General features: G+C 40.7%; 1 protein-coding gene and 1 non-coding gene across 5 annotated transcripts in view; one reads left to right on the top strand and one right to left on the bottom strand.

Moving 5' to 3' along the window:
- Nucleotides 1-25,533, top strand: part of LOC124788284 (origin recognition complex subunit 2) — a 107,470-nt gene that overhangs the window by 6,191 nt on the left and 75,746 nt on the right. For all 4 annotated transcript variants that reach the window (XM_047255513.1, XM_047255515.1, XM_047255514.1 and 1 more), the window contains one exon: nt 15,076-15,501. In XM_047255513.1, coding sequence (XP_047111469.1) covers nt 15,076-15,501 — 426 coding nt within the window. The remainder of the gene's footprint in view (nt 1-15,075; nt 15,502-25,533) is intronic.
- Trnas-cga lies at nt 11,708-11,782 on the bottom strand. Its single transcript has one exon. It is a non-coding gene; the product is annotated as a tRNA-Ser (tRNA).

The raw sequence follows: 25,533 nt of genomic DNA, 5'->3' as shown, positions 1-25,533 counted from the left end.
CATTGTTGAGAAAATTTAAAGAACCGGCTTTCAAGGATGACCGCAGAACAATCCTCCATACATTTCACGTAAGGAGCTTGAAGATAAGATTAGAGATATTAGGGATTGTATTGAGGCATATAGATAGTCATATTTCTATTGCTCTGTTTGCCAGTGGAACCGGAAGGGAAATTACTAGAAGCGCTACAGGGTACCCTCCGCCACGCATCATATGGTGGCTTGCAGAGTTTGTATGTTGATGTAGATCCTCAACCAACCCACAGATGTTGTTTGCTACCCCATGTATTCAAACTTTTGTTAATCAGTGACAGCAGGGATTGACTCTACTGTGTTTACTTTCCTTTCAGGATGACGTGAAAGTATTTTCAGAATCCATGCTGATTGCCATGGAGGATGATACTCTTTTTGATATACCTCATTATGTTTGAGCTCATAATTCGTGTTTTAGAATTTTGCAACATATGGATGTCAGTGAGTTGGGATGGAAATTTTGTGGATCGTTTCTGTTATGTTGTTGTAGACAGGTGTGGCATGTTTTTTTTCCAATCAATGAGCATTTTTTTCTCTCCCCCTCAGGAGAGAGCCTGAATGAAAAGTGGCTGTGAAGAGGCCAATGTGTGTAGACTTCAATGACTGCTGCACGAAAATCTTGTAGAAAGATTTCTTATAAAAACCAAAGCAATTTTGGCCATACTGGAAAGCTTTCAATGGACCAAAGTTACTGTCCATACACCCTAGATGTTTAGGAACTGAAACTGGGGGTAGTAAAGCAAAAGCAGAAATACTGAATTCCATTTTCGTATGTCCCTTTACAAAGGAAAATACACAGATGTGCTACCCAGTTTATGTTCCTTTACAAAGCAAGATACACAGATGTGCTGCCCAGTTTACTCTTCACACTACTGCAAAGATTAGTCATTTAGCTATATTAGTATAAATGGCTTTGAGAAATAGCAAAATTCACTAAAATTAAACTAGGCTTTAAGGCCTGAAGGGATTCCTTTCAGATTCCGTAGAGAACTTGCAGTTGAGTTAGCGTTCATCTTAACCGTAATATACTGTATATTCCTGGGAGGTATAGTACGGTTAAGATGAAAGCTAACTCAGCTGCAAGTTCTCGGCAGCACATCTGTGTATCTTTCATTGTAAAGGAACATACAAATATGGAATTTTGTATTTCTGCTTTAGCTTTGTCATCTCCAGTTTTAGTTCCTGTGATGTCCTTGAGTGTATGGACAGTAATTTTGGCCCACTTATAGCTTTTAAATATGACCAGAATTGCTTTGGGTTTTATGAGAAATCTTTTGATAAGATTTTCATGCAGCAGTCGTTAAGGCTACACACGTTGGTCTCTTCACAGCCAAATGCTTTTCATTCAGCATCTCTCTGGTGTTTTGTTTCACACCTATTAAGCAGTAGGCTCTGTTTCTTCAGAAGTTTTTTTGCATTGTCTGTATATCATGAAGGGATAATTCTATCATGAACTGTTCTGCCATGTACATATCTGTCAAGTGTATGGTAACTACAGTGCCAAGAGGTAAATGTTTTGAGTTCCTCTTTATGATGTGGCATGACTGCCTCTATATCTAACATATTAAATTTTTATTGTGTAATTGGATAGATAAAAAATCTGCTCACCAAGTGGTGGCAGAACATACACATAAAAGGAGGTTATAATTAGGCAATCTTTCGGAGCCAGTGGCTCTTCCTTCAGGCAGAAGGGTTGAAGGGGAGGGGAGAGGGATGAAAGAAAAGGACTGGAGAAGCCTAGGAAAAGGGGTAGATTTCAGAAAAGTCACCCAGAACCACAGATCAGGGGAGACTTACTGGGTGGGATGAGACTGATTGTTGGGGACTACACTGAATGAGATTTGAATACCGGAGAGCTTAAAGCTGTAAGACAGGGTAGTATGCAAGACTAGAGAGTACTGCTAAAACATTGTGTACAAGTTAATAAGAGTGAGAAGCTAAGTGCATTGCACGTAACATAGGTGGGAGGGGGACAGAGAAAAATACACAGGTGAGAAAATGAAAGGTGTAGAAAACTAAAGTGGAGAGAATAAAGAAATAGTTACTGTGAAGAAATGCTGAGATAATGTAAATTAAGGCCATATGGGTGGCAAGGACCAAGGCTGTGTTGTGGGGCTGGTTCCCATCTGTGGAGTTCTGAGAAACTGGCATCTGGGGGAAGAATCCAGATGGCGTGTGTGGTGAAAGAGTCACTGAGGTCACAATAGTCATGTTGTAGAGCACATTCTGCAGCAGGATACTGTGTGTCACCAGTATACACACTCTGCCTATGCCCATTCATCCTAGCTGATAATTTGGTGGTAGTCATGCCAATGTAAAAGGCCAAACAGTGTTAAATAACAGCTGGTATATGACGTGTGTCATTTCACAGATGGCTCTCCCTTTGATAGTACCCTATGTTTTGCCAGTTACAGGGCAGGTATAGGTGGTGTTAGAAGGATGCATAGGGCAAATCTTGCAGAGGGGGCGGTCACAGGAGTAGGAGCCATAGGGTAGGGAGATGGGTGCAGAAGGAGCATAGGGTCTGACAGGAAAATTGTGGAGATTGGAAGGGCAATGAAAAACTATTTTAGGTGTGGTGGACAAAATTTCAGACAGAATGGATCTCATTTCAGGGCATGGGTGTAGGAAGTCATGGCCTTGTCAAAGTAACTGACTAATACATTACAGGCCATAATAATACTGAGTGACCAGTGGTGTGCTCCGAAGTTGTTTTTTGGAGGAATCAGCAGTACCAGGATTAGATGTGATAACCTTGAAAATCTGCTTTTGAACTAGCTGGTGGAGTAATTATGTCCAGTGAAGGCTGAGGTGAGGATGATGGTGTATTGCTTTAAAGAATCTGCATCAAAACAAATACATTTGCCTTTAATGCCAAGGCTGTATGGGAGAGAACGTTTGACATGGAAAGGGTGGAAACTGTCCGAATGTAAGTGCTGTTGTTTGTTAGTAGGTTTAATACAAACAGAAGTGTGCAGCTGGCTTTTGGTGAGGATGAGATCAACATCAAGGAAAGTGACATGGGATTCGGAATAGGACCACCACCACCACCACCACCACCACCATCATCATCATCATCATCATTTAAGACTGATTATGCCTTTCAGCATTCAGTCTGGAGCATAGCCCCCTTATAAAATTCCTCCATGATCCCCTATTCAGTGCTAACATTGGTGCCTCTTCTGATGTTAAACCTATTACTTCAAAATCATTCTTAACCGAATCCAGGTACCTTCTCCTTGGTCTGCCCCGACTCCTCCTACCCTCTACTGCTGAACCCATGAGTCTCTTGGGTAACCTTGCTTCTCCCATGCGTGTAACATGACCCGACCATCTAAGCCTGTTCGCCCTGACTGCTACATCTATAGAGTTCATTCCCAGTTTTTCTTTGATTTCCTCATTGTGGACACCCTCCTGCCATTGTTCCCATCTGCTAGTACCTGCAATCATCCTAGCTACTTTCATATCTGTAACCTCAACCTTGTTGATAAGGTAACCTGAATCCAACCAGCTTTTGCTCCCATACAACAAAGTTGGTCGAAAGATTGAACGGTGCACAGATAACTTAGTCTTGGTACTGACTTCCTTCTTGCAGAAGAGAGTAGATTGTAGCTGAGCGCTCACTGCATTAGCATTGCTACACCTCGCTTCCAGTTCTTTCAGTATGTTGCCATCCTGTGAGAATATGCATCCTAAGTACTTGAAACTGTCCACCTGTTCTAACTTTGTTCCTCCTATTTGGCACTCAATCCGTTTATATTTCTTTCCCACTGACATTACTTTCGTTTTGGAGATGCTAATCTTCATACCATAGTCCTTACATTTCTGATCTAGCTCTGAAATATTACTTTGAAAACTTTCAATCGAATCTGCCATCACGACTAAGTCATCTGCATATGCAAGACTGCTTATTTTGTGTTTACATATCTTAATCTCACCCAGCCAGTCTATTGTTTTCAACATATGATCCATAAATAATATGAACAACAGTGGAGACAGGTTGCAGCCTTGTCTTACCCCTGAAACTACTCTGAACCATGAACTCAATTTACCGTCAACTCTAACTGCTGCCTGACCATCCATGTAAAGACCTTTAATTGCTTGCAAAAGTTTGCCTCCTATTCCATAATCTCGTAGAATAGACAATAACTTCCTCCTGGGAACTCTGTCATATGCCTTTTCTAGATCTATAACGCATAGATACAATTCCCTGTTCCACTCATAACACTTCTCCATTATTTGCCGTAAGCTAAAGATCTGGTCCTGACAACCTCTAAGAGGCCTAAACCCACACTGATTTTCATCCAGTTGGTCCTCAACTAATACTCGCACTTTCCTTTCAACAATACCAGAGAAGATTTTACCCACAACGCTGATTAAAGAGATACCTCTGTAGTTGTTGCAATCTTTTCTGTTTCCATGTTTAAAGATTGGTGTGATTACTGCTTTTTTCCAGTCTGATGGAACCTGTCCCGACTCCCAGGCCATTTCAATTATCCTGTGTAGCCATTTAAGACCTGACATTCCACTGTATTTGATGAGTTCCTACTTAATTTCATCCAGCCCAACTGCTTTATTGCACTGCAATCTGTTGACCATTTTCTCCACTTCCTCAAATGTGATCCTATTTCCGTCATCATTCCTATCCCATTCTACCTCGAAATCTGAAACATTACTGATCGTATTTTCACCTACATTGAGCAACTCTTCAAAATATTCTCTCCATCTGCCCAAGGCATCCACAGGATTCACCAGCAGTTTTCCTGATCTGTCCAAAATACTTGTCATTTCCTTCTTACCTCCCTTTCGAAGATTGCTAATTACACTCCAGAATGGTTTTCCAGCAGCTTGACCCATAGTCTCTAACTTGTTTCCAAAGTCTTCCCAAGATTTCTTCTTGGATGTTGCAATTATCTGTTTGGTTTTGTTTCTTTCTTCAACATAACTTTCTCTGTCTACCTGAGTTCTAGTATGTAGCCGTTTTTGATACGCCTTCTTTTTCCTTTTACAGGCTGCCTTGACTGTGTCATTCCACCAAGCTGTTTGCTTCATCCTACCTTTACACACTACTGTTCCAAGACATTCTTTAGCCACTTCTAGTACTGTGTCCCTGTACCTTGTCCATTCCTTTTCCAATGACTGTAATTGACTACATTCAACTAACTTGTACATTTCTGAGATCGCTGTTATGTACTTGTGCCTGATTTCCTTATCCTGAAGTTTCTCCACTCTTATCCTCCTACATATGGACCTGACCTCCTGCACTTTCGGCCTCACAATCCCAATTTCACTGCAAATTAAATAATGATCAGTGTCATCAAAGAATCCCCTGAATACACATGTGTCCCTAACAGCCTTCCTGAATTCCTGATCTGTTATTATATAGTCAATGACAGATCTGGTTCCCCTGCCTTCTCAAGTATACCGGTGAATGTTCTTATGTTTAAAAAAGGAGTTTGTGATTACTAAGCCCATACTGGCACAGAAATTCAAGAGTTGTTTCCCGCTCCTGTTGGCCTCCATATCCTCTCCAAATTTACCCATAACCTTTTCATACCCTTCTGTTCGATTTCCAATCCAGGCGTTAAAATCACCCATGAGCAGAACAGGACCATTTGAAATTTAATTGGGAGAAGGTATTCAGAGAGTCTAGGAATTTTAACAGGTCAGCTTAGTTTAGTTATGTCATGTTCTGTAGATTATTTTATCGATATGATATGGAACAAGTCGGATTTCAGGATATATACACACACATGAGTAGTGCTAATATTAATATTACTGAAATTTTTAGTTCTACACATGCAACTATATTTAGAGGTACAATTTTTTTTACCAGTTCTGAAACAGAAATTCATGACTGGAATAGAAGGAGTTGTCCAAAAGAAATGATTTTAAGCTAGATTTAAAACTTTATCTGCTACCTGCCAGACACTTTCTGTTGTTGGGCAAATGATCAAAGATTTTTGTTGCTGAATATGTACTCCTTTTTGAGCAACTGACAACTTCAATAATGGAGAGGAAAGGTCATTTTTCCCTCTAGTGTTGTAAGTATGAACATCACTGTTCTTCACGAATTGAGATGGATTATTTACAACGAATTTCATTAGTGAATATATGTACTCTGATGGTGCAGTTAAAAATACATAACTCCTTGAATAGGTGCCTACATGACGTCCTTGGGTGAACACCACTAATTACCCTCACTGCTCTCTTTTGTGCAGTCAATACTTTATGTCTAAGTGGCAAGTTACCCCACAAAACTATTCCATAAGACATTATTGATTGGAAATATGCAAATTACGTTAGGAGGCTGATCTGTTTATTACCAAGACTAGCGATTATATGAAGAGCGAAAGAAGCTGAACTTAATTGTTTGAGAAGCTCAGTAATATGCTTCTTCCAGTTCAAGTTGTCATCAATGTGAACACTGAAAAATTTGGAGAAATCTACCCTGTTAACTGTGCCCTGTTCATGTGCTACATCAATTGTCGAAGTGACTATTTGCTGTACAGAACTGGATATAGTGAGTTTTTTCAAAATTAAGGGAGAGTCCATTTTCTGAGAACCACTTAATAATTCTTTGAAAGACATCCTTAAAAATACCTTCAGCTGCTTTTTCTGGAATGGGATTTATTATAACACTCGTGTCAGCTGCGAAAATTACTAGTTCTGCTTGCTGAATGTTAAGTGAGAGGTCATCCACATGAATAAGGAACAGCAAAGGACCCATAATTGAACCCTGTGGGACTCCTGTTGTGATAACTCCCCATTCACTAGGATTTACCACCTTCCCAACATTATTTGTGTCATTCAGCACAACTTTTTGTTCTCTGTTCGTCAAGTATGATTCAAACCAACTGTGTGTGTAGCCTTCAATTCCACAAAACCTGAGTTTTTCTAAGAGTGTGACATGATCCACACAGTCAAATGCCTTGGAAAGATCACAAAAAATACCAACTGGCGATAATTTGTTATTTAGGGCTTGTGCTATTTGATGGTTAAATGCGTAGATAGCATTCTCGGTCAAGTAACCCGTCCGGAATCCGAACTGTGACATGCTGAGTAAATTATTTTCACTTAAATGTGAGACTACTCTTGAATGCATAACTTTTTCAAATATTTTAGAAAATGAAGTCAGCAATAGATTGGTCTGTAATTATTCAAGTCACTCTTGTCCCCCTTCTTATGAAGAGGTTTGAGAATTGCATATTTCAGTCTGTCTGGAAAAATTCCCTGTGCCAGTGAAGCATTACATATATCACTGAGGGCTCCACATATTAAATTAGAACAACACTTCAAAATTCTGTTAGAGACTCCATCAACACCTCATGAGCTCTTGTTTTTCAGTATGTTTATAATTCCCTTAATTTCAGTAAGGGATGTTGGTGCTATTTCTAAAGGCCTAAAGTCCTGGGGAATGGCATTTTTAATATTTTTTTTGCTTCTTCAACTGAACCCTTTAACCCTATTTTTGCAGCTACATTCCAAAAGTGATTGTTAAAAATACTTGCAACTTGTGAATTATCACTCACAACATCATCATTTAGCTTTATTGCTATGGTATGTTGTGCACTGTCAGGCTGCCCCGTCTCCTGTTTGACAATGTTCCATATAGTTCTAATCTTATTATCGTCATTATTAATTTCTGTCAGAACACACAAGCTTCTTGACTTCTTAATGACTTTCCTTAAAATATTACAGTATCTTTTGTAGTAAGCAAGTAACGTCAGATCCTGACTTATTCTGGCCTGTCCATATGTTTCCCTCTTCCTCTTACACGATATCTTAATTCCCTTAGTAATCCATGGCTTACTTGACTTTGTAATGGCTTTTTTGGATAACGTTTCAGGAAAGCAACTGTCAAATATTGAGACAAATTTACGGTGGAATAGATTGAATTTGGCATCAGCATCATTTTCTGTGTATACTTCATCCCATTCTACCTCTTCAAGGCTGCTCTTAAAACTCTGTATCCTGTTCGCATCAATAAGCCTCCCTGCCTTGTATGAGCCTACCTGAAGCCTGTGAGGTGCTTTATGTGTTATTTCCATTAACTGTGCATCATGATCAGATATCCCATTAACAACTGGATACACATTAATTGTTTCTGCTTGAGCACTGTTTATGAAAATGTTATTGATAAGTGACCTACTATCCTGCTGCACACGAGTTAGAAAATTTACAACAGATACTAGATTGAAACAAACAAACAAAGATTTTAGAACATTTTTCCTATCCGTATCTTTTAAAAAATATACATTCAAATCACCACAAACCACTAACTGCTTCTTTTTGTCTGACAGGTAGCTCAATAATACCTCTAGATTTTTCATGAATAGCTGAAAGTTCCCTTGAGGGGATCCGTAGATTGTTACAATTACTATAGAAGTATATTGCAGTAGCAACTCACAAGCACATGCTTCAAGGATCTGATCTATACAAAAACTATTTGTTTCAATATTTTTGACTTTGTGTCCTGTTTTTATATAAGTAGCAACTTTCCTTTCCATGTTGACTCTACATGAATAAGATTCTAATCTGTAATCCCTTACATGTAACTTCTCCATCCCTGCAGTTATGCAATTACATGGTGTTCAGAGAGGCACAAAACATCTATACCTTCAGAATTTACCCCATTTTCTAGGCGTACAAAAAGCTCATCTATCTTATTTTTCAATCCTCTAATGTTCTGATTAAATACACAAATTTTATTTCTTTGGGTACTGTTACAGACATTATGGCACTGTTCTGTTTTAATCTCTTTCAATACTCATTGTCTGTAACCTGACTCTAACCTAAAAAATGTGTCCCTGTGACTCCAGTAATCACAGGTATTTTGTCTTGTGTGCATGTGGCTCCCCTTACATTTTCTGCAAGAAGATCAACTAATCTATCCGCCCCCTCCTATTCAGGTGCAGGCCATGACTAGTGTAACCCCACCTTCCAATTGCATCAACAGACACCACACAGATATGAGATTTAGCCTCACCGTGAGTCCATATGGCAAAGACGTCATCAATGTATCTAAACCAAACAAGGTTCTGAAGACTTATGGATCCCAGGAAAGCCCCCTCCAAGTTTGGCATAGGAAGGAGCTATTCGGGTTCCCATGGCTGTATGCCTGATCTGTTTGTATATCTGCCCCTCAAAGGTGAAGTAGTTGATTAAGGTGAGTAGGAAGGACGTCATAGGTTTGTAATCAGGTGGGTAGGAAATATTCAGCAGCAGACAGACCTGGTACGTGGGTGATGCTGGTAAAGAGAGAGGTGGCATCAATGGTGACAAGCAATGTGTGTGGTGGGAGCAGGATGAGTATGGCATTCAGATGATCTAGGAAATAGTTAGTATCTTTGGTATAGGAGGGAATCTTTGCACTGTGGGTTGCAGGTGCTGATCAACTAAGGCAGATATACATTTGGTGGGTGCTTGGAAGTCAGTAACCATAGGACGACCAGGATGACTGGGTTTGTGGATCTTAGGAAGAAGGTAAAAGGTGGGGTGTGTGTGGTTTGGGTGGGGTGAGAAGGTCTATGGATTGTGGTGTTAGTCCTTGTGAGGGCCCTGAGGTTTTTAGGAGAGACTGCAGGTCAGTTTGAATCACAGGAATGGGATCTTGATGGCAGATGCTGCATGTAGAGGTGTCAGACAGCTGGTGTAGACCTTCACTGTCATACTCCTTTCGGTCAAGTACTACAGCACTAGATCCTTGTCTGCTGGGAGGATAATGATGGAGTCATCAACTTTTAGGGAACATAGAACCTGGAGTTCTGCAAAGGATAGTTAGGATCATGTTGTAGGGGCCTGAGAAAGAATTGTGAAGCAATGCTGGATGTGAGGAATTCTCGAAATGCTTGTAAGGTGTGACCTTGAAAGTTGTGATTGCATTTGAAGCTGTTCAAGGCAGGGTTCAATGTCAGGTTTGCTGTTGGAAATGTTTTGGGATTGGGTTGCAAACTGATATTTACAGTTGATATTATGCATGAAGAAAAGCAGGTCCTTCATCAAAGCAGCATGATCAAATGCATGTTTAGTGCTGAAAGTGAGACCCTCGGATAATACAGATAATTCAGGAGGGGAAAGTGCTTTAGACAAGAGGGTGAGGACACTGTACTGTTGTGACTGGTTCCTGTGATTATGGGTTGTTCTTGGTCTTGGAGGCAGTGCTGAAGGCTGTGGGATGTTAAGGAGGTTGGCTCAGCTTGGTTTGTAGGAGAGAGGTGGTGGCTGATGGTGTGGCTGTTTAGGGAGCTGCAGAGGGACAGGAAGGGAAACACCACCATTCATATAGTTTAGGAGAAGGTGGGATAGCTTTTTGAGGTGAAGTTTGGCATTTTGTTGCAGTTTGAAGCTGGCTTGGTGGATGATACCATCCAAGGAAACATGAGGGGCAGACACCTGCAGGATTTTGTTGGAGGGGAGAAGTCTGGTTGAATGGAGACTGGCTGATTAGGCATATACAGAGGATAGGCAGAATAATGTGAGCAGTGGTAGCTATGGAATGGTTGTTTTTGATCGTCAACAACACAGGTAAGGCACGTGTCGCGCTGGACTGTGTTTCTTCATTAAGGACTAGACATCAGTGCAGCTTGTTTATGAGTAGTGCACACTTTGTATTTGCATTCAGAGGCCAAGGTTGACGTAAAATGAAGACCAAACAGAGTTCCAAAGAGGGTCCGATTAGCTGGAGCATCAGTAACCAAAACAGCCAACATATTAAAAGTTTCAAGACCAACTGCTTCAGCAGTCATGACAGGCTACACAAAACATGCAAAGCCATCATTGTGTAAATGTAATAGTGGGCACAAATCAAACTAAATGAGAGACTAACACTAATTGTGTCAAAACAACACAAAACTACGGTGGCTTAAGTGACTGCAGAGCTCAATAGCCATCTTTGAGACCCTGTATCTGTTGACACTGTCTGCCAAGAACTCTACAAAGCGAATATTCATGAATGAGGTGCAATGCAGAAACCATCAGTGACCACAACCAATGCAAAGAAGCATAAAACATGGTGTCAGGAGCATAAATCATGGATGACTGATCAGTGGAAACACGTCATATGGTCAGACGAGTCAATGTTTCTGTTATTTCCAACATTGGCTGGGTTTGCATCTGGAGAACGCCAAAAGAAGCCTACAATCCTAATTGCTTGATTCCACCTGTTAAGTGTGGAGGTGGAAGTGTGATGGTGTGGGCAGCTATATAATGCTATTCTGCTAGTCCCATCATTACTCTCAAAGTCCGTGTAACAGCCAGCAATTGTGTGAATGTTTCAGGTGATCAAGTGCACTCCATGATTCAAATGTTTTTCCCCCAACAATGATGCCATATTTCAGGACAATAATGCACCCATTCACACAGCCAGCACTATACAATCATGGTATGGGGAACATGCAACTGGACTGCAGCATCTTCCCTGGCCAACACAGTTCCCAGACTTTATAAACATTATCAAACTCCTGTGGGTGGTATTAGAGCACAGACTCTGGAGCAGATTTCGGCCTCCGTCGTCACTATGATGATTTTACAAAAAAACCTCATGTAAATTGTGCCAATTCTTTTTGAGGTCATATGGTGGGAACAGAAAGACAAACATTCATTTTATGTAGAATGAAATTTTCACTCTGCAGCGGAGAGTGCGCTGATATGAAACTTCCTGGCAGATTAAAACTGTGTGCCCGACCGAGACTCGAACTCGGGACCTTTGCCTTTCGCGGGCAAATGCTCTACCAACTGAGCTACCGAAGCACGACTCATGCCCGGTACTCACAGCTTTACTTCTGCCAGTACCTCGTCTCCTACCTTCCAAACTTTACAGAAGCTCTCCTGCGAACCTTGCAGAACTAGCACTCCTGAAAGAAAGGATATTGCGGAGACATGGCTTAGCCACAGCCTGGGGGATGTTTCCAGAATGAGATTTTCACTCTGCAGGTAGGAGACGAGGTACTGGCAGAAGTAAAGCTGTGAGTACCGGGCGTGAGTCATGCTTCGGTAGCTCAGTTGGTAGAGCACTTGCCCGCGAAAGGCAAAGGTCCCGAGTTCGAGTCTCGGTCGGGCACACAGTTTTAATCTGCCAGGAAGTTTCATTCATTTTATGTATATATGGATGGGATTATTAATGCCAGTATCCACAATCAGGAAAATTTTGCATCTAGATACTAGTGCCCTGAGTTAGCGGCACAGGAGTTAGAAGAGGTTCTGATCGAAGAGTGGCATAAAATTCCACTGGAGACTATATCATCAGTATATGCCAATATTTCAAGAAGAATCACAGCTGTATTATGGGCAAATTGGGGTCCAGCTCCTTATTAATACACCTTTTCCAAGTAAGTACAGGTGTTCACACTATTTTACCTATCCCCACAGATTAGCTGGGTAAGAGCAAGAGATTGCTGCATTTTAAACTGTAAAATAGCTTTGTGTAGAGTAGGATTACATCCAGAAATAGGGACTTTCAATGTTGAGCCTTTTGGATGAACTCCAAGGGTCAGGCAGGTTTCAAGAAACAGAATTTGCAGCCTTAGTTTTGATAGTGCTAAAGCATGTTTTCGAAAAGAATGGATGTAGTATGTGATGGGATTCATCAACAGAATTTGAGGACAGTTTGGAGTGTTAGAAAAATTTGGGAGTCACCAAAAAGATATGCAGAGCATGGATAAAAGATAGAAAATGGAAGAAAAGCAAAGAAAAAATTTAGAAAAAATTGAAAAATTTGTACAAAAATTTTGAGAATAGACAGTGGTTAACAATAGGTAATGAGTGGAGAAGAATTTCTCACTAGAAAAGTGTCTATATGATATGAAAAAAAAGATTGAAGAAGGAAAAAAAATCCGTTGGGAAAGTCATAAAAAGAGACAAAATTTTGAAAACTGAGTAAAGAGAAAGAGAAATCCATAAGAGAAAATATAAAATAAGTATCTAAACCTTCATACTTCTGTTGGCTGCATTTTATACCTCTAATCATTGTTGCTACAACTGCCTGATTGTCACTGATACCAGTTTCAATATGAACATCCTCAAACTGGTAAGGACTACTTGTTCAGCCGGCCACTGTGGTTGAGCGATTCGAGGCACTTCAGTCCGGAAGCGCGTGGCTGCTCCGGTTGCAGGTTCGAATCCTGCCTCGGGCGTGGATGTTTGTGATGTCCTTAGGTTATTTAGGCTTAAGTAGTTCTAAGTCTAGGGGACTGATGACCTCAGATGTTAAGTCCCATAGTGCTTATAGCCATTTGAACAATTTGATTTTGACTACTTATTCGCAATATTTTTTACTATGTTTGTAGACTAAAAGTAAAAGTCAGCTTGCCCTTTTGTTACGTGATATTCAGCGAACCGTGGACAAAGGGCAACAGGCAGATTCCATATTCTTAGATTTCTGGGAAGTGTTTAACACAGTGCACCACTGCATAATGTTAATGAAGGGTTCACAGATCTGTGAGTGGTTCAAAGACTTCCTAAGTAACAGACTTCTTAAATAATTGTCCTGGACAGCAAGTGTTCATCATAGGCAGGAGTATTGTCAGGAGTGCCCCACAGAAGTGTGATGCTCACACAGCTGTGGTATTTTCGATTAAGCTACACACGCTCCCAGTTTGTTCTAAATGGCAAGCACCTCAGTGAGCTCGGTATTTTTTCGCTGGATACATGCTTGGCGAACCCCGGTTTTCTGACCTGGGTGCAGTTGAATGCCACCAGTCTTGTGTAACTGTAAGCCGTAGGTGTGCTTCAGTGATCACATTGCAGTGTTGCTGTGGAACATTGTGTCACAGGGAACGGGGATGTTGTTTAACAGCCCAGATCATGAGGATGGTAAAGAGAGAGTGTGTGTGTTTGCATATATAAATTCTGTGCCTATCAGAAACATATACTAGGGCTCTTCAAAAAGTAAGGTGACTTTTCAAATTGTGCGGGCAATGTACATTCGATTATTGATCTTTTTTTTCTTATGTTGGTACACATGTCCTACACATATTTTCACTTTCAAGTGTACAGCATACCACATTTGTTTTTGACAGATAGAAAGGTGAGATGTGTTTTAGTATGCTTGGTGATTTTCGATTATTATAAAAAAAGGAGCAAAGAATTTGCATCAAAATTTGAGTGAAAAATGGAAACAAGTGCTTGAAATTTTGACAGTGGCATATGGTGAGTCTGCTCTAAATAAAAAAATGGTTAAAAGTGGTATAAGCTCTTCCAAGATGGCCAAGAAGATGCCAATGATGAACCTCGCTCTGGATTCCCCAGCATATCAACAACAGATGATTGCCATATATGGACCTGACGCGACATGAATACGATTCCAAGCAGAGCATGAGAAGGATCTTGCCTCACTTATAGTAGCAGGATACCGTAGGTCGAAAAATGGTTCAAATGGCTCTGAGCACTATGCGACTTAACTTCTGAGGTCATCAGTCACCTAGAACTTTGAACTAATTAAACTTAACTAATCCAAGGACATCACACACATCCATGCCCGAGGCAGGATTCGAACCTGCGACTGTAGCGGTCGCTTGGGTTCAGACTGTAGCGCCTAGAACCGCACGGCCACTCCGGCTGGCTGCAAACAATTCACAGTAGATAAATTCTGTATTCTCATAATGTTATGATAAACTCTTCTTCATAGTCAATCTCCCCTTCCAGTGAAAGTAATCATTAGACTTAGTTCTAAGCAGGCAAAAATGAATAAATTTCTCATCGATGATAGCTAACTGTACTGAAATAAGAGCCACTGACTAGCATTTGATGTGAACTCTTATTAAGTTCAATATAAATTCTGAAAATCTCAACAAGCTCATGGCAAACAATATAATGTAAACCTAATTACATTAACATTAATAGAAAATGATAGATTTTAGTCTTTTACAATTCACAAAATCTACCAGACAATAAGAATGCACTTCTCTGCGTAGCAATGACACAAATCAGCTCATGACCCTTCACCTGTAGGTTGAATGAAAACTTATAGTTAATGTTATGTATTTGTGGCATAAGAACTGTTTGTCTGTAATTTCTTATAATTGTATTTTATTATCTTATTTATAGCTCTCCTTGGAGATGATAACGTCAAGGGGGAACAGATGTTTGGATTCCAGACACCAAAAAGGAGGAATGCTTTAGCACAGAAAGCTTTGGAATCTGTGCAGACACCAGACCGGGAAGGAATACCTAAGGCACATGGACTCAATGGCCAGTTCCAGACACCAAAAAGAAGAAGTGCTTTGGCATCTGTACAGACACCTGACCAGGAAGGGGTAACTAAGGCACGTGGACTCAGTGGCCACGCCACCCCAACTAGTTCTCATACTCGGAGTAAAACCAGAACCCCTCAGCGAAGACACTCTGTGTGCACTCCACTGAGGAAACTGAGGACACCGTCGAGGCAGGTTCAAACTCCTTCAACTCGACTGAGGCAACTTGATGCGGATACAGCAAAGACACCCTATAATTTGCGCAAGAGAATTGGAAAAAGTGAGTGAAATCCTTATTTATACATTATTACAAAACATTCTTGATAATCAGTGATTCACATATACTTCTATTATATCATATTTAGTCTTTAAGTTTTCTCCTTCTTCCATTTCTTGTTCTTCGTCTGATAGAGGGAGATATTTGATGTGATTTGTTATGTCTAAAGGAGGAAAACATTTGATTCAATCTGATCGCTAGGATGTCTGTCACTCATTTCCTTTTGATAATTTCTTTAGCTTGAGCAACTGATGATTCGGTTTAATAATTATTTTGGTCATGACCTTTGGTAGCCAAACTCTTCCATCACTCTTTTATTTCATATTCACATTGATTTCTCACCAGAGAGACTGCTTATTTTTAAGAATTTCATTTATTTGATGCAAACTTTTATTTGTCTTTACAGATGTAGTTTTCAGTCAAAGTAGCTAGCCATCCATTTAGTTCATAACATTCTCCATTTGCAGTGAAAGAATAAAACATCGTTTTCATATAAATTAACATTTCTTGTATACTATAGAATCGTATATATGCAACATAAAATCACCATGCTCACTGCCCTTAACTGAAATGTGGAGATGAACTGCCATCATTTCCACATTGTAATGATAACATATTCAATATTTCTCATTTACGCAGCAAAAGGAAAATTTTCTCAAGAAAACTATAAAGTTACGAGACAAGATTGCTGGCCAGTGTTTGTCTTGAGGAGAAATGTCAGTACTGCCGATAGTTGCATATGAAAATACATACACTACCCTAGCTTTCACAACTGCATCTACATAGATACTCTGCAGTCATCTACATAGATACTCTGCAGTCCACCATACGGTGCATGGCGGAAGGTACTACATACTACTGTTAGTAATTTCCTTTCATGTACCACTCGTAAATAGTGATGGAAAAACGAATGTGTGTATGCCTCCATATGAGCCTTAATTTCTCATATCTTAGCTTCTTGTTCCTTATACGCAGTGTATGTTGGAGGCAGTAGAATAATTCTGCATTCAGCTTCAAATGTCGTTTCTCTAAATTTTCTCAACAGTGTTCCTCGAAAAGAATGTCACATTTCTTCAAGGAATTTCCATTTGAGTTCCTGAAGCACGTCTGTAACACTTGTGTGCTGTTCGAACCTTCCAGTAACAAATCTAGCAGCCAGACTCTGAACTGCTTCGGTGTCTTCCTTTAATCTGACTTGGTATGGAACTATACTTGAGTGTTGCCTGCACTAATGTCCTATAGGCATTCTCCTTTACAAATGAACCACACTTTCGTAGAATTCTCCCACTAAATCAAGGTCAACCATTCACGTTCCCTACCACAATCTTCACATACTAGTTCCACTTCATATTGCTTTGCAACATTATGCACTGATATGTAAAAGAAGTGACTGTCAAGTAGGACACTACTAATGCTGTATCTATACATTACAGGTTTGTTTTTCCTAGTCATCCACACTACTTATATTTTTCTACATTTAGAGCTAGCTGCCATTCATCACATCAACTATAAACTTTGCCTAAGTCACCTTGTGTCCTCCTACAGTCATTTGACTTCAACACCTTACCATACACATCAGCATCATCAGTAAATAATTGCAGATTGCTGCCCACCCTGTCCGCCAAATCATTTATGTATATAGAGAATAATACCTGGGACACTCCTGATGATACCCTCACCATCATTCGGGGTCTATAACTTAAGAAGTCTTCAAGCCACTCGCATATCTCTGACCATAGTCCATATGGTCTTACCTTCTCTAACAGCCTGCTGTGGAGCACTGTGTCAGACAATTTCCGGATATCTAGAAATATGCCTGTTGCCCTTCATCTATAGTTCTCAGTACATTGTGAAAAAAGGGCAAGCCGAGTTTCACAGTAATGATGCTTTCTGAAACCATACTGATTAGTGTACGTAAGATTCTTGGTCTCAAGAAGATGTATTATATTTGAACTAAGTATGTGTTCAAGGATTTTGCAGAAAACCGACATTAGGGATATTAGTTTTTAATTTTGTGGGTCTGTTCTTTTGCTCTTTTTACATACAGGAGTCACCTGCGCTTTTTCCAGTCGCTTGGGACTCAGCTCTTAGCTGAGTATGAGATTTGTGATACATGCAATCTAGGTAAGGGGCCAGAGCCCTAGAAGACTCCTTGAAAAACAGAACTGGGATTCCAAATGGACTTGGTGACTTATTTTTTTCAACTCTTTCAGTTGTTTCTCTACGACAGGAATGCTTATTACTATGTCATCCATACAGGAGTCTGTTCAGTGGTCAAACAATGGTATGTTTGCATACTTCTCCTGCATTAACTATTTCTTGAATGTGAAATTGAAAACTTTGGCTTTCGTTTTGCCATCTTCAACTGCCACGCCAGACCGGTCAACAAGTGACTGGATAGAAGCCTTACAGTTACTTAGTGATTTTACATAGGACCAGAATTTTTTCAGGTATTCTGCCAGATCTTTTGGTAAGGAGTGAGCGTGGTAGTTGTTGTATGCTTTGTTCATAGATCTTTCCATAGGTGCACAAATCTCTGATAACCTTTGCTTTTTATCATTTGCATGTTCTCTTTTGAACCGAGAGTGCAACAGCCCCTGCTTCCTCAGCATTTTCTGAATCTCGTTATTAAGCTGTGGCGGATCTTTCCCATCCTTAATCCACTTACTAGGCACATAATTCTCCAGATCATGATTTACAAACTGCTTAAATAGTGCCCATAATTCCCCTATGTCCATCCTACTGGAATTAAATGATGTCAATTAACTGTTCAAGTGAGATGCTAACAACTGCTTATCTGCTCTTTCTAGCAGAAACTGGGGTGTATATGATGCGGGACAACTGGGAGATCCGGGAAGAACCCAGGAGTTTTTTCATCCAGGAGAAAACCGGGAAAAACCCGGGAATTTTTTAGAATTCTGGGAACTTTTCATTGTTGTAGTTTACAGTTAAATTTTTGTAATTTTGACTGGTAAGAATGAGTACTGTAACAAAGAATATTACTGCATGTCGGTGCTGCAGAATAATACTGCACCAATAAATCATGAATGAGAGAGAGAGAGAGAGAAAAAAAACCTTAAGTTGCAAAGGAAATGTGCCATATACAACAAAACACAGTACTCATACAAGCATCTGCCAATAGCAAAATGTGTCAAATGCTTTAGGAAGACTATGCAGTGCTTCATAACAACAATTGCCTCCGATGAACGTGATGTCACAACCGTTTCCATTAGATTCATTTGAGCAGTTGTGAGTGAGCTTGTACGCATGTGCAGTTGAGTCGTGTATGAGTAGTATCTTCTCTCACTTTTGGCTACAAAAGTGTGGCTGTTAGCTGTATAAGCAGTAGCAGCAAGCAACCAGATGCTACCCAGAAAAATTTTACTGGCGTGCTCAGGCTCCCAGATTCACACATGCGCAACAGGCCCAGATGATTTAGGGAGCGGGAGGGCTAACCAGTGTATCTTCCCCAGGTGGCAATTTCAGGAGAGGGGGTCACCAAATTCATATTCTTGAAGAAAACAACCTTGTTTCACAAAGCGCCTAGCATCCAGCGCACATTGGTCTATCAGTTAGTCATATGATTTTGAAACGCACCCCTGTTGGTTTTTGAACACATTCTAAGTTGATTTCTGAGTGAATCATAAGTTGATTTTTGAACGCGTGTATCACACATGATGTCACTGCCAGGGGAAACCCCATCACATCTAGAAATAAACTTCCTGCTGACAAAAGGGGACGGGGCTATAAGAGCTGAGCAGAAAAAAGCCAAACGGGTGAATGCCAAGACTACCAGGATGGAAATAAATGACTAACAGCAATAACAGGTTTATTAGAATGGGGAAGGAGATGAAATGGGGACATCACACAAATTATGGAAGAATATGACATTCCAGGTTTATATAAAAATTTCTTACTACTACTTTTCGATCTTATGCTTGAGAAGCTGGAGCGTATGAATGAACTATTTCCTAATATAAAGCTTTCTGCTTGTAGTAGGCCTAATAGGCATTTCATATTGGTACTTTGTGAATTATATTCTGTTGTGTTATAAAAATGACCATTTGTGCCAAAACAGTCACGTTTATTTGGTGTGTGCTACAACTGCTGCAATATTAGGAAGGCCTATTTTGTAATCAGATTGAGAAACCACACCAGTCTTGGGTACTATTTGTATTAACAGCTTTTTCAGTATTAGAGAACGACATTTCATTTTTTCATGTAGCAAAATGTTTGACAAACTTTGATGAGGTAATAGATCCTTTCCCAGAAAGGAAAGCATTCCATGTAACGCTGTAGCGAGATTAGAGACAAAAAAGATGTCAAGACTTAAGGATTGAAGAAATGTGTACTGTTGTGCTTGTCTTTTGTCTTTATTGGTTCTATGTATCAGTACTAGAGAAGGAAAGTTGCTACTCACCATGTAGCCACGATGCTGAGTCGCAATAGGCACAACAAAAAGACTCACAAAGCAGTGTGGTTTCAGCTCTCTGAGACTGCAGACGTGTGTGCCTCTGAGACTGCAGACGTGTGTGCAAGTTGCGTTTACGTGGGTGTGAGTGTGTGTGTGTGTGTGTGTGTGTGTGTGTGTGTGTGTGTGTACTGCTGACAAAGGCCTTAGTGGCCGAAAGCTTTAATTGTGTGAATCTTTTTGTTGAATCTTTTTGTTGTGCCTGTCGCGACTCAGCATCTCTGCTATATGGTGAATAGCAACTTTCCTTCTCTGATATTGTTACTTCCATCCTGGATTTTCCATTGTCTGGATCTATGCATCCTATATTTAATTTTGTGTCGCACAAAACAGCAAGTTATTAGCTCATAGGCAATAGAGAGTGCAAATTGTCTGCCTCTAACACTCAAGGGTGGGGAGGGGGGCCACTATCTAGTATTGCCCCAGTCCGGAAATATCATAGATCTGGGGCTGATGCACAGAGCACTCTTGAATTGCAGTGGGGAGGTGGGTAGTCTCCACATGACCTGTGTTTACATTTAGTGATTTTGCTGTTTCCTCTTCATTTATTGCTCTCATGTCAAATGAAAACAAAATGGATTTCTGGGAGCTATGAAGTGAATTAAAATACATTCACATAAATGCGGAAGGCTAAAATATGTTATTAGTTTCAGATTTTGTTTTATTTCCACCTTTCTGACAGTCAAGCATTAATTGTCTTGCAGAAAAATGAAGTTATTTTTGTCGGTTTGCTAAAGAAATTTGGCTTTTATTAATCTTTTCCACTGAGGCAGTCAATTTGTTTGAAACAAAGTGTTTAATTCCACACTGTTGGCTAGTTTCAACTGGTCGCTGCATTTCAAGTGCATGTTTTCATTTTCTAGCATGTGAGGCATTATGCCATAATAAAGAACCAAACATGAGATGATACAGTAGTGGTAATCCAAGAAAATTTACATCCGAATCTGGAGATACAAATGTGCACTTTAAGCCGAATTATGCATTTTCGTATTGTTCACAAAATTCTGATGCTCTTGAGGTATCCTCTAATGTCTTGTTTCTTTTATGACCCAATGTAAGACCTTTCAATGTTTTACAAACGTACAGGCTTCCTGAGTCATAGTAGCTGTACAAGCATGGTGATGCCTATTACCTGGTGCTCTCTGGCAACTGCTGAAATGAACCTGTTTTTAACTGGTCATGGGAAAATATTATGAATGGTTGTTTGAAAAGCTTTACTTTCAAAGTAAATTTCCTTTTACGCAAGGTGAAGTATGTGCGAGAATGTATGATGAATTTCTTAAATCACAGAGCATTTGACTCTCATTTAAAAATCAACTCTTTGAGGATGACCATTTGAAGAATTTTATGTCATTGTTAAAAATTTTACTGGCACATTTGTGTGATTTATCTTAAAGTGTAACAAGTGCAAAAAAGATAAACATTATATGTGAAAGCTTAGCTTCTCTTGCTGCTTATTAATCTTAGAGACCAATATTATATGTGAAAGCTTTTTTTGTTCTTGTAGCAACACTATGTGTATTAATTTAAACCATTAACTTTTACTGTTTGTGGGTTTGTGCTACTTAACAGGGATGTTGCTATTGGCTGACCACATCACGTGTCCTATGCTCTGAATATTCTCTGTCATCGGCCGGCAAGATCACGTGACATGAGCTATGTCTAGCTTACAAAAGCACATCACAATCTCGATTTCAATGCTTTGGAAAGTAACATGCGGTGTGTGGTGGATTTCAAATTTATACTTTCCTAATACGAAAATATGCAGTGCACGTGTTGGTGCACATCAAAGATCTTTCCAAAACAATTTTTTTTCTTGAGTTTTGTTTTCTAAAGTGCTGGGAAGTTCTACACTGGTGTATAAAACCATAATCATTCAAAGGATTGATAAGTTTTACAATTACGAGGAAAAGTATACTGTCACTTAACATGGTAAAGTTGTATGTTCACGTAGGAGAAAGTATTTTTAACTGGGGAAAGATCTGGCAGTTTTTTTTTCCTTGTCTGCGTATACACCTTGAGAAACACTTTTCCAGCCTTCTTAATTGATTTATTAACTTTCATAACCATAGTTGCTACAACGACATCATGATTGCTGATCCCCATTTCTATACTGATGCTGTTGATAATGTCTGTCCTATTTGTAGCTACAAGGTCCAAGGTATTTCCATTGCATGTAGGCTGCCAAACTAGCTGCTCGTGTTCAAAAGTATTTTGCAAGTCTGCCTGTCTGTACCTCTTGCAATGAATCCATAGACATCCTAGTCTCTACCTAGCAGATTAAATTCACTTCCAACCAGTATTGCATGATCCGAGTGTTTACGCACTACTGACCATAGCCTTTCTGTGAATGACTCTGGAACTGTCACAGCAAAAGTGGGTGGCTGGTAAAAACATCCAACAATTAACTTGGTTTCACCTGTTACACACGACCAGATAACTTGACTGTCACACTCAGCTTCAACCTCAATACAGGCAATATTTTTGTCAATGGGAGTGAACACATCCCCTTCTATGGCCTATTGTCTGTCTTTGTTATATATGTTCCATGATTCGCTAAATATCTCGGAGCTCTCCACTCCAGGTTTCAGCCAGCTCTCAGTCCTGAAAATAATGTGAGTGCAAGAACTTTACTGGAAGGCAGCAAAATTCAGGAACTTTGTTACAAATACTTTGACAGTGTACTGATAAAATTTTGACAGTTGAAGTGTCTTTACTCGCAAGGCAGTCTGACTTCCGTTGCTGCGTATCAACTGGCAAGTGTTCATCAGAGTACCTCAGACTACCACCTAACCTACAAAACACAAAACCCTCATGTCCACCCCACAAGTACCCTCTACCCGGGTAGCTGCTTCCTTTGTGTAGTGCATCCCTGACCTATCAAGGGAAGTCCTACGAATCTCCAGTCGATAATGCATGTCTAGAAATCTGCAGCCAAGACTGTCACAGAACTGACAAATCCTTTGGTTGAGACTCTCCACTCAGTTTCAAACCGAAGCACTGTCAACTCTGGGAACAATGTTGCAAATTGAAAGCTCTGCGTGCACACCATGCTTAAGGCCAGCAGCCTTCACCACTTCCACCATCTGCCTATATGAACTGAGGTTGGCCTCAGAACCCATGCAACAGATGTCAGTGTTGCTGACATGAGCAACCAGCAGACTGCATCCTGCATGCTTGATAGCCTCAGGCAAGGCCCCTCTGCATCTTGGATGCAGACACCTAGTGAATGCAAGCTTTCTTTCCAGCCCTGAACGTTATCTGCCTAAGAGGCTCCATAATGTGCCTAATGTTGGAGCTCCTGATAACTAGTAAACTCCTACCCCTGTGTACCTTCTCAGACCACTGCTGAAGGAGCAGCCACCTGTCCACTCACAGGGTGAATGGGTGAAGCCACACAGCCATTCCCTCCACCTTGAGTGACATGAATGTGTTACTGCCTGCCACTCACTCTGCTATGAGGACAGATCCACCATGTTGCGTACGCTAGGAGGTACCTTCGCAGCAGAGCCCCTGGGTGGAACAAGCGACACCTGAAGTGTCCCACGCTTCACCCCAGATTCTCTGCCACTACTACACACTAAGGCAGCAGCCTGAAGGTGATCAGCCGTAGCCAAAACTACATTCAGCTGTTCGCTCCTCCTGCATTTGCACACAGCACGCACACATCCTATCCTACACTTTCTAGAGAGGCTAGCTGAAGAAGTAAACTATAAAAGTGGACAGAATCCTAGATATGCAACTTTCTACCTTCCTGATGTGTCACCAATGGATGCTGATGCCTCCATGAGCTGTGAACCTGGCTGTTCAGAAGAAATGAAACATGTGCTACAGACTGCTTGAATTTACACTTACAAAATGCTAGGTTACACCTCTTAAACAGAAAACCATGCACGAAATTTAAGAAATATATCGGGTGATCAAAAAGTCAGTATAAATTTGAAAACTGAATAAATCACGGAATAATGTAGATAGAGAGGTACAAATTGACACACATGCTGGGATTAACATGGGGTTTTATTAGAACCAAAAAAATACAAAAGTTCAAAAAATGTCCGACAGATGGCGCTTCATCTGATCAGAATAGCAATAATTAGCATAACAAAGTAAGACAAAGGAAAGATGAAGTTCGTCACAGGAAATGCTCAATATGTCCACCATCATTCCTCAACAATAGCTGCAGTTGAGGAATAATGTTGTGAACAGCACTGTAAAGCATGTCCAGAGTTATGGTGAGGCATTGGCGTCTGATGTTGTCTTTCGGCATCCCTAGAGATGTCAGTCGATCATGATACACTTGCGACTTCAGGTAACCCGAAAGCCAATAATCGCACTGACTGAGGTCTGGGGACCTGGGAGGCCAAGCATAACGAAAGTGGCGGCTGAGCACACGATCATCACCAAACGACACGCGCAAGAGATCTTTCACGCGTCTAGCAATATGGGGTGGAGCACTATCCTGCATAAACATCGTACGTTCCAGCAGGTGTTTATCAGCTAGGCTGGGGATGATGCGATTCTGTAACATATCGGCGTACCTCTCACCCATCACAGTCGCAGTTACAAAACGAGAATCACACATTTCCTCGAAGGAAAAAGGCCCAATAACGGTAGATGTGGTAAATCCAACCCATACCGTGACTTTATCGTCGTGCAATGAGTTTCCACGACAGGATTTTCGGTAGCCCAAATTCTGCAGTTGTGGGCATTGACAGACCCTTGGAGTGTGAAATGAGCTTCGTCAGTCCACAACACGTTACTCAACCAATCGTCATCTTCTGCCATCTTTTGAAACGTCCACACCGCAAATGCCCTCTGCTTCACTAAATCGACAGGTAACGGTTTATGATGCCGATGAATTTTGTACGGGTAGCATTGGAGGGTACGCCTCAGTGCCAACCAAACAGTAGTGTATGGAATGCCGGTGTGAGGTGTGACTGCACGAGCGCTGACTTCCCCGTGCATAGGCGAACCCGCTACAGTCTCTATTTCTTCCTGAACTGTCTCAGCAGCATTACACTTTGTGCTCGGTCGGCCGATACAGGGTCTATCGTCTAAACAACCCGTGGCTTCGAACTTCGAAATCATTCTTGCCACAGCTGCATTTGTCAATGGACCTTTACCCGTTTGAATCCCCTTCCTATGGCGATAGGATTGTAATGCTGAACTAGCACATTCCCCATTCTGATAATACAGTGTGGTGTCACCACCAGACACCACACTTGCTAGGTGGTAGCCTTTAAATCGGCCGCGGTCCGTTAGTATACGTCGGACCCGTGTGTCGCCACTATCAGTGATTGCAGATCGAGCGCCGCCACACGGCAGGTCTAGAGAGACTTCCTAGCACCCGCCCCAGTTCTACAGCCGACTTTGCTAGTGATGGTTCACTGACAAATTACGCTCTCATTTGCCGAGACGATAGTTAGCATAGCCTTCAGCTACGTCATTTGCTATGACCTAGCAAGGCGCCATTACCAGTTACTATTGATGCTGTAAAACATGTACCATCAAGAGCGATGTTCACCAATTATGGATTAAAGTTAAGTATTCCAGCCGCTACGTAC

The sequence above is a fragment of the Schistocerca piceifrons genome, chromosome 3 (assembly GCF_021461385.2).
Source record: "Schistocerca piceifrons isolate TAMUIC-IGC-003096 chromosome 3, iqSchPice1.1, whole genome shotgun sequence".
NCBI lineage: Eukaryota > Metazoa > Arthropoda > Insecta > Orthoptera > Acrididae > Schistocerca > Schistocerca piceifrons.
This window is presented reverse-complemented; position numbering and strand designations above follow the sequence as displayed.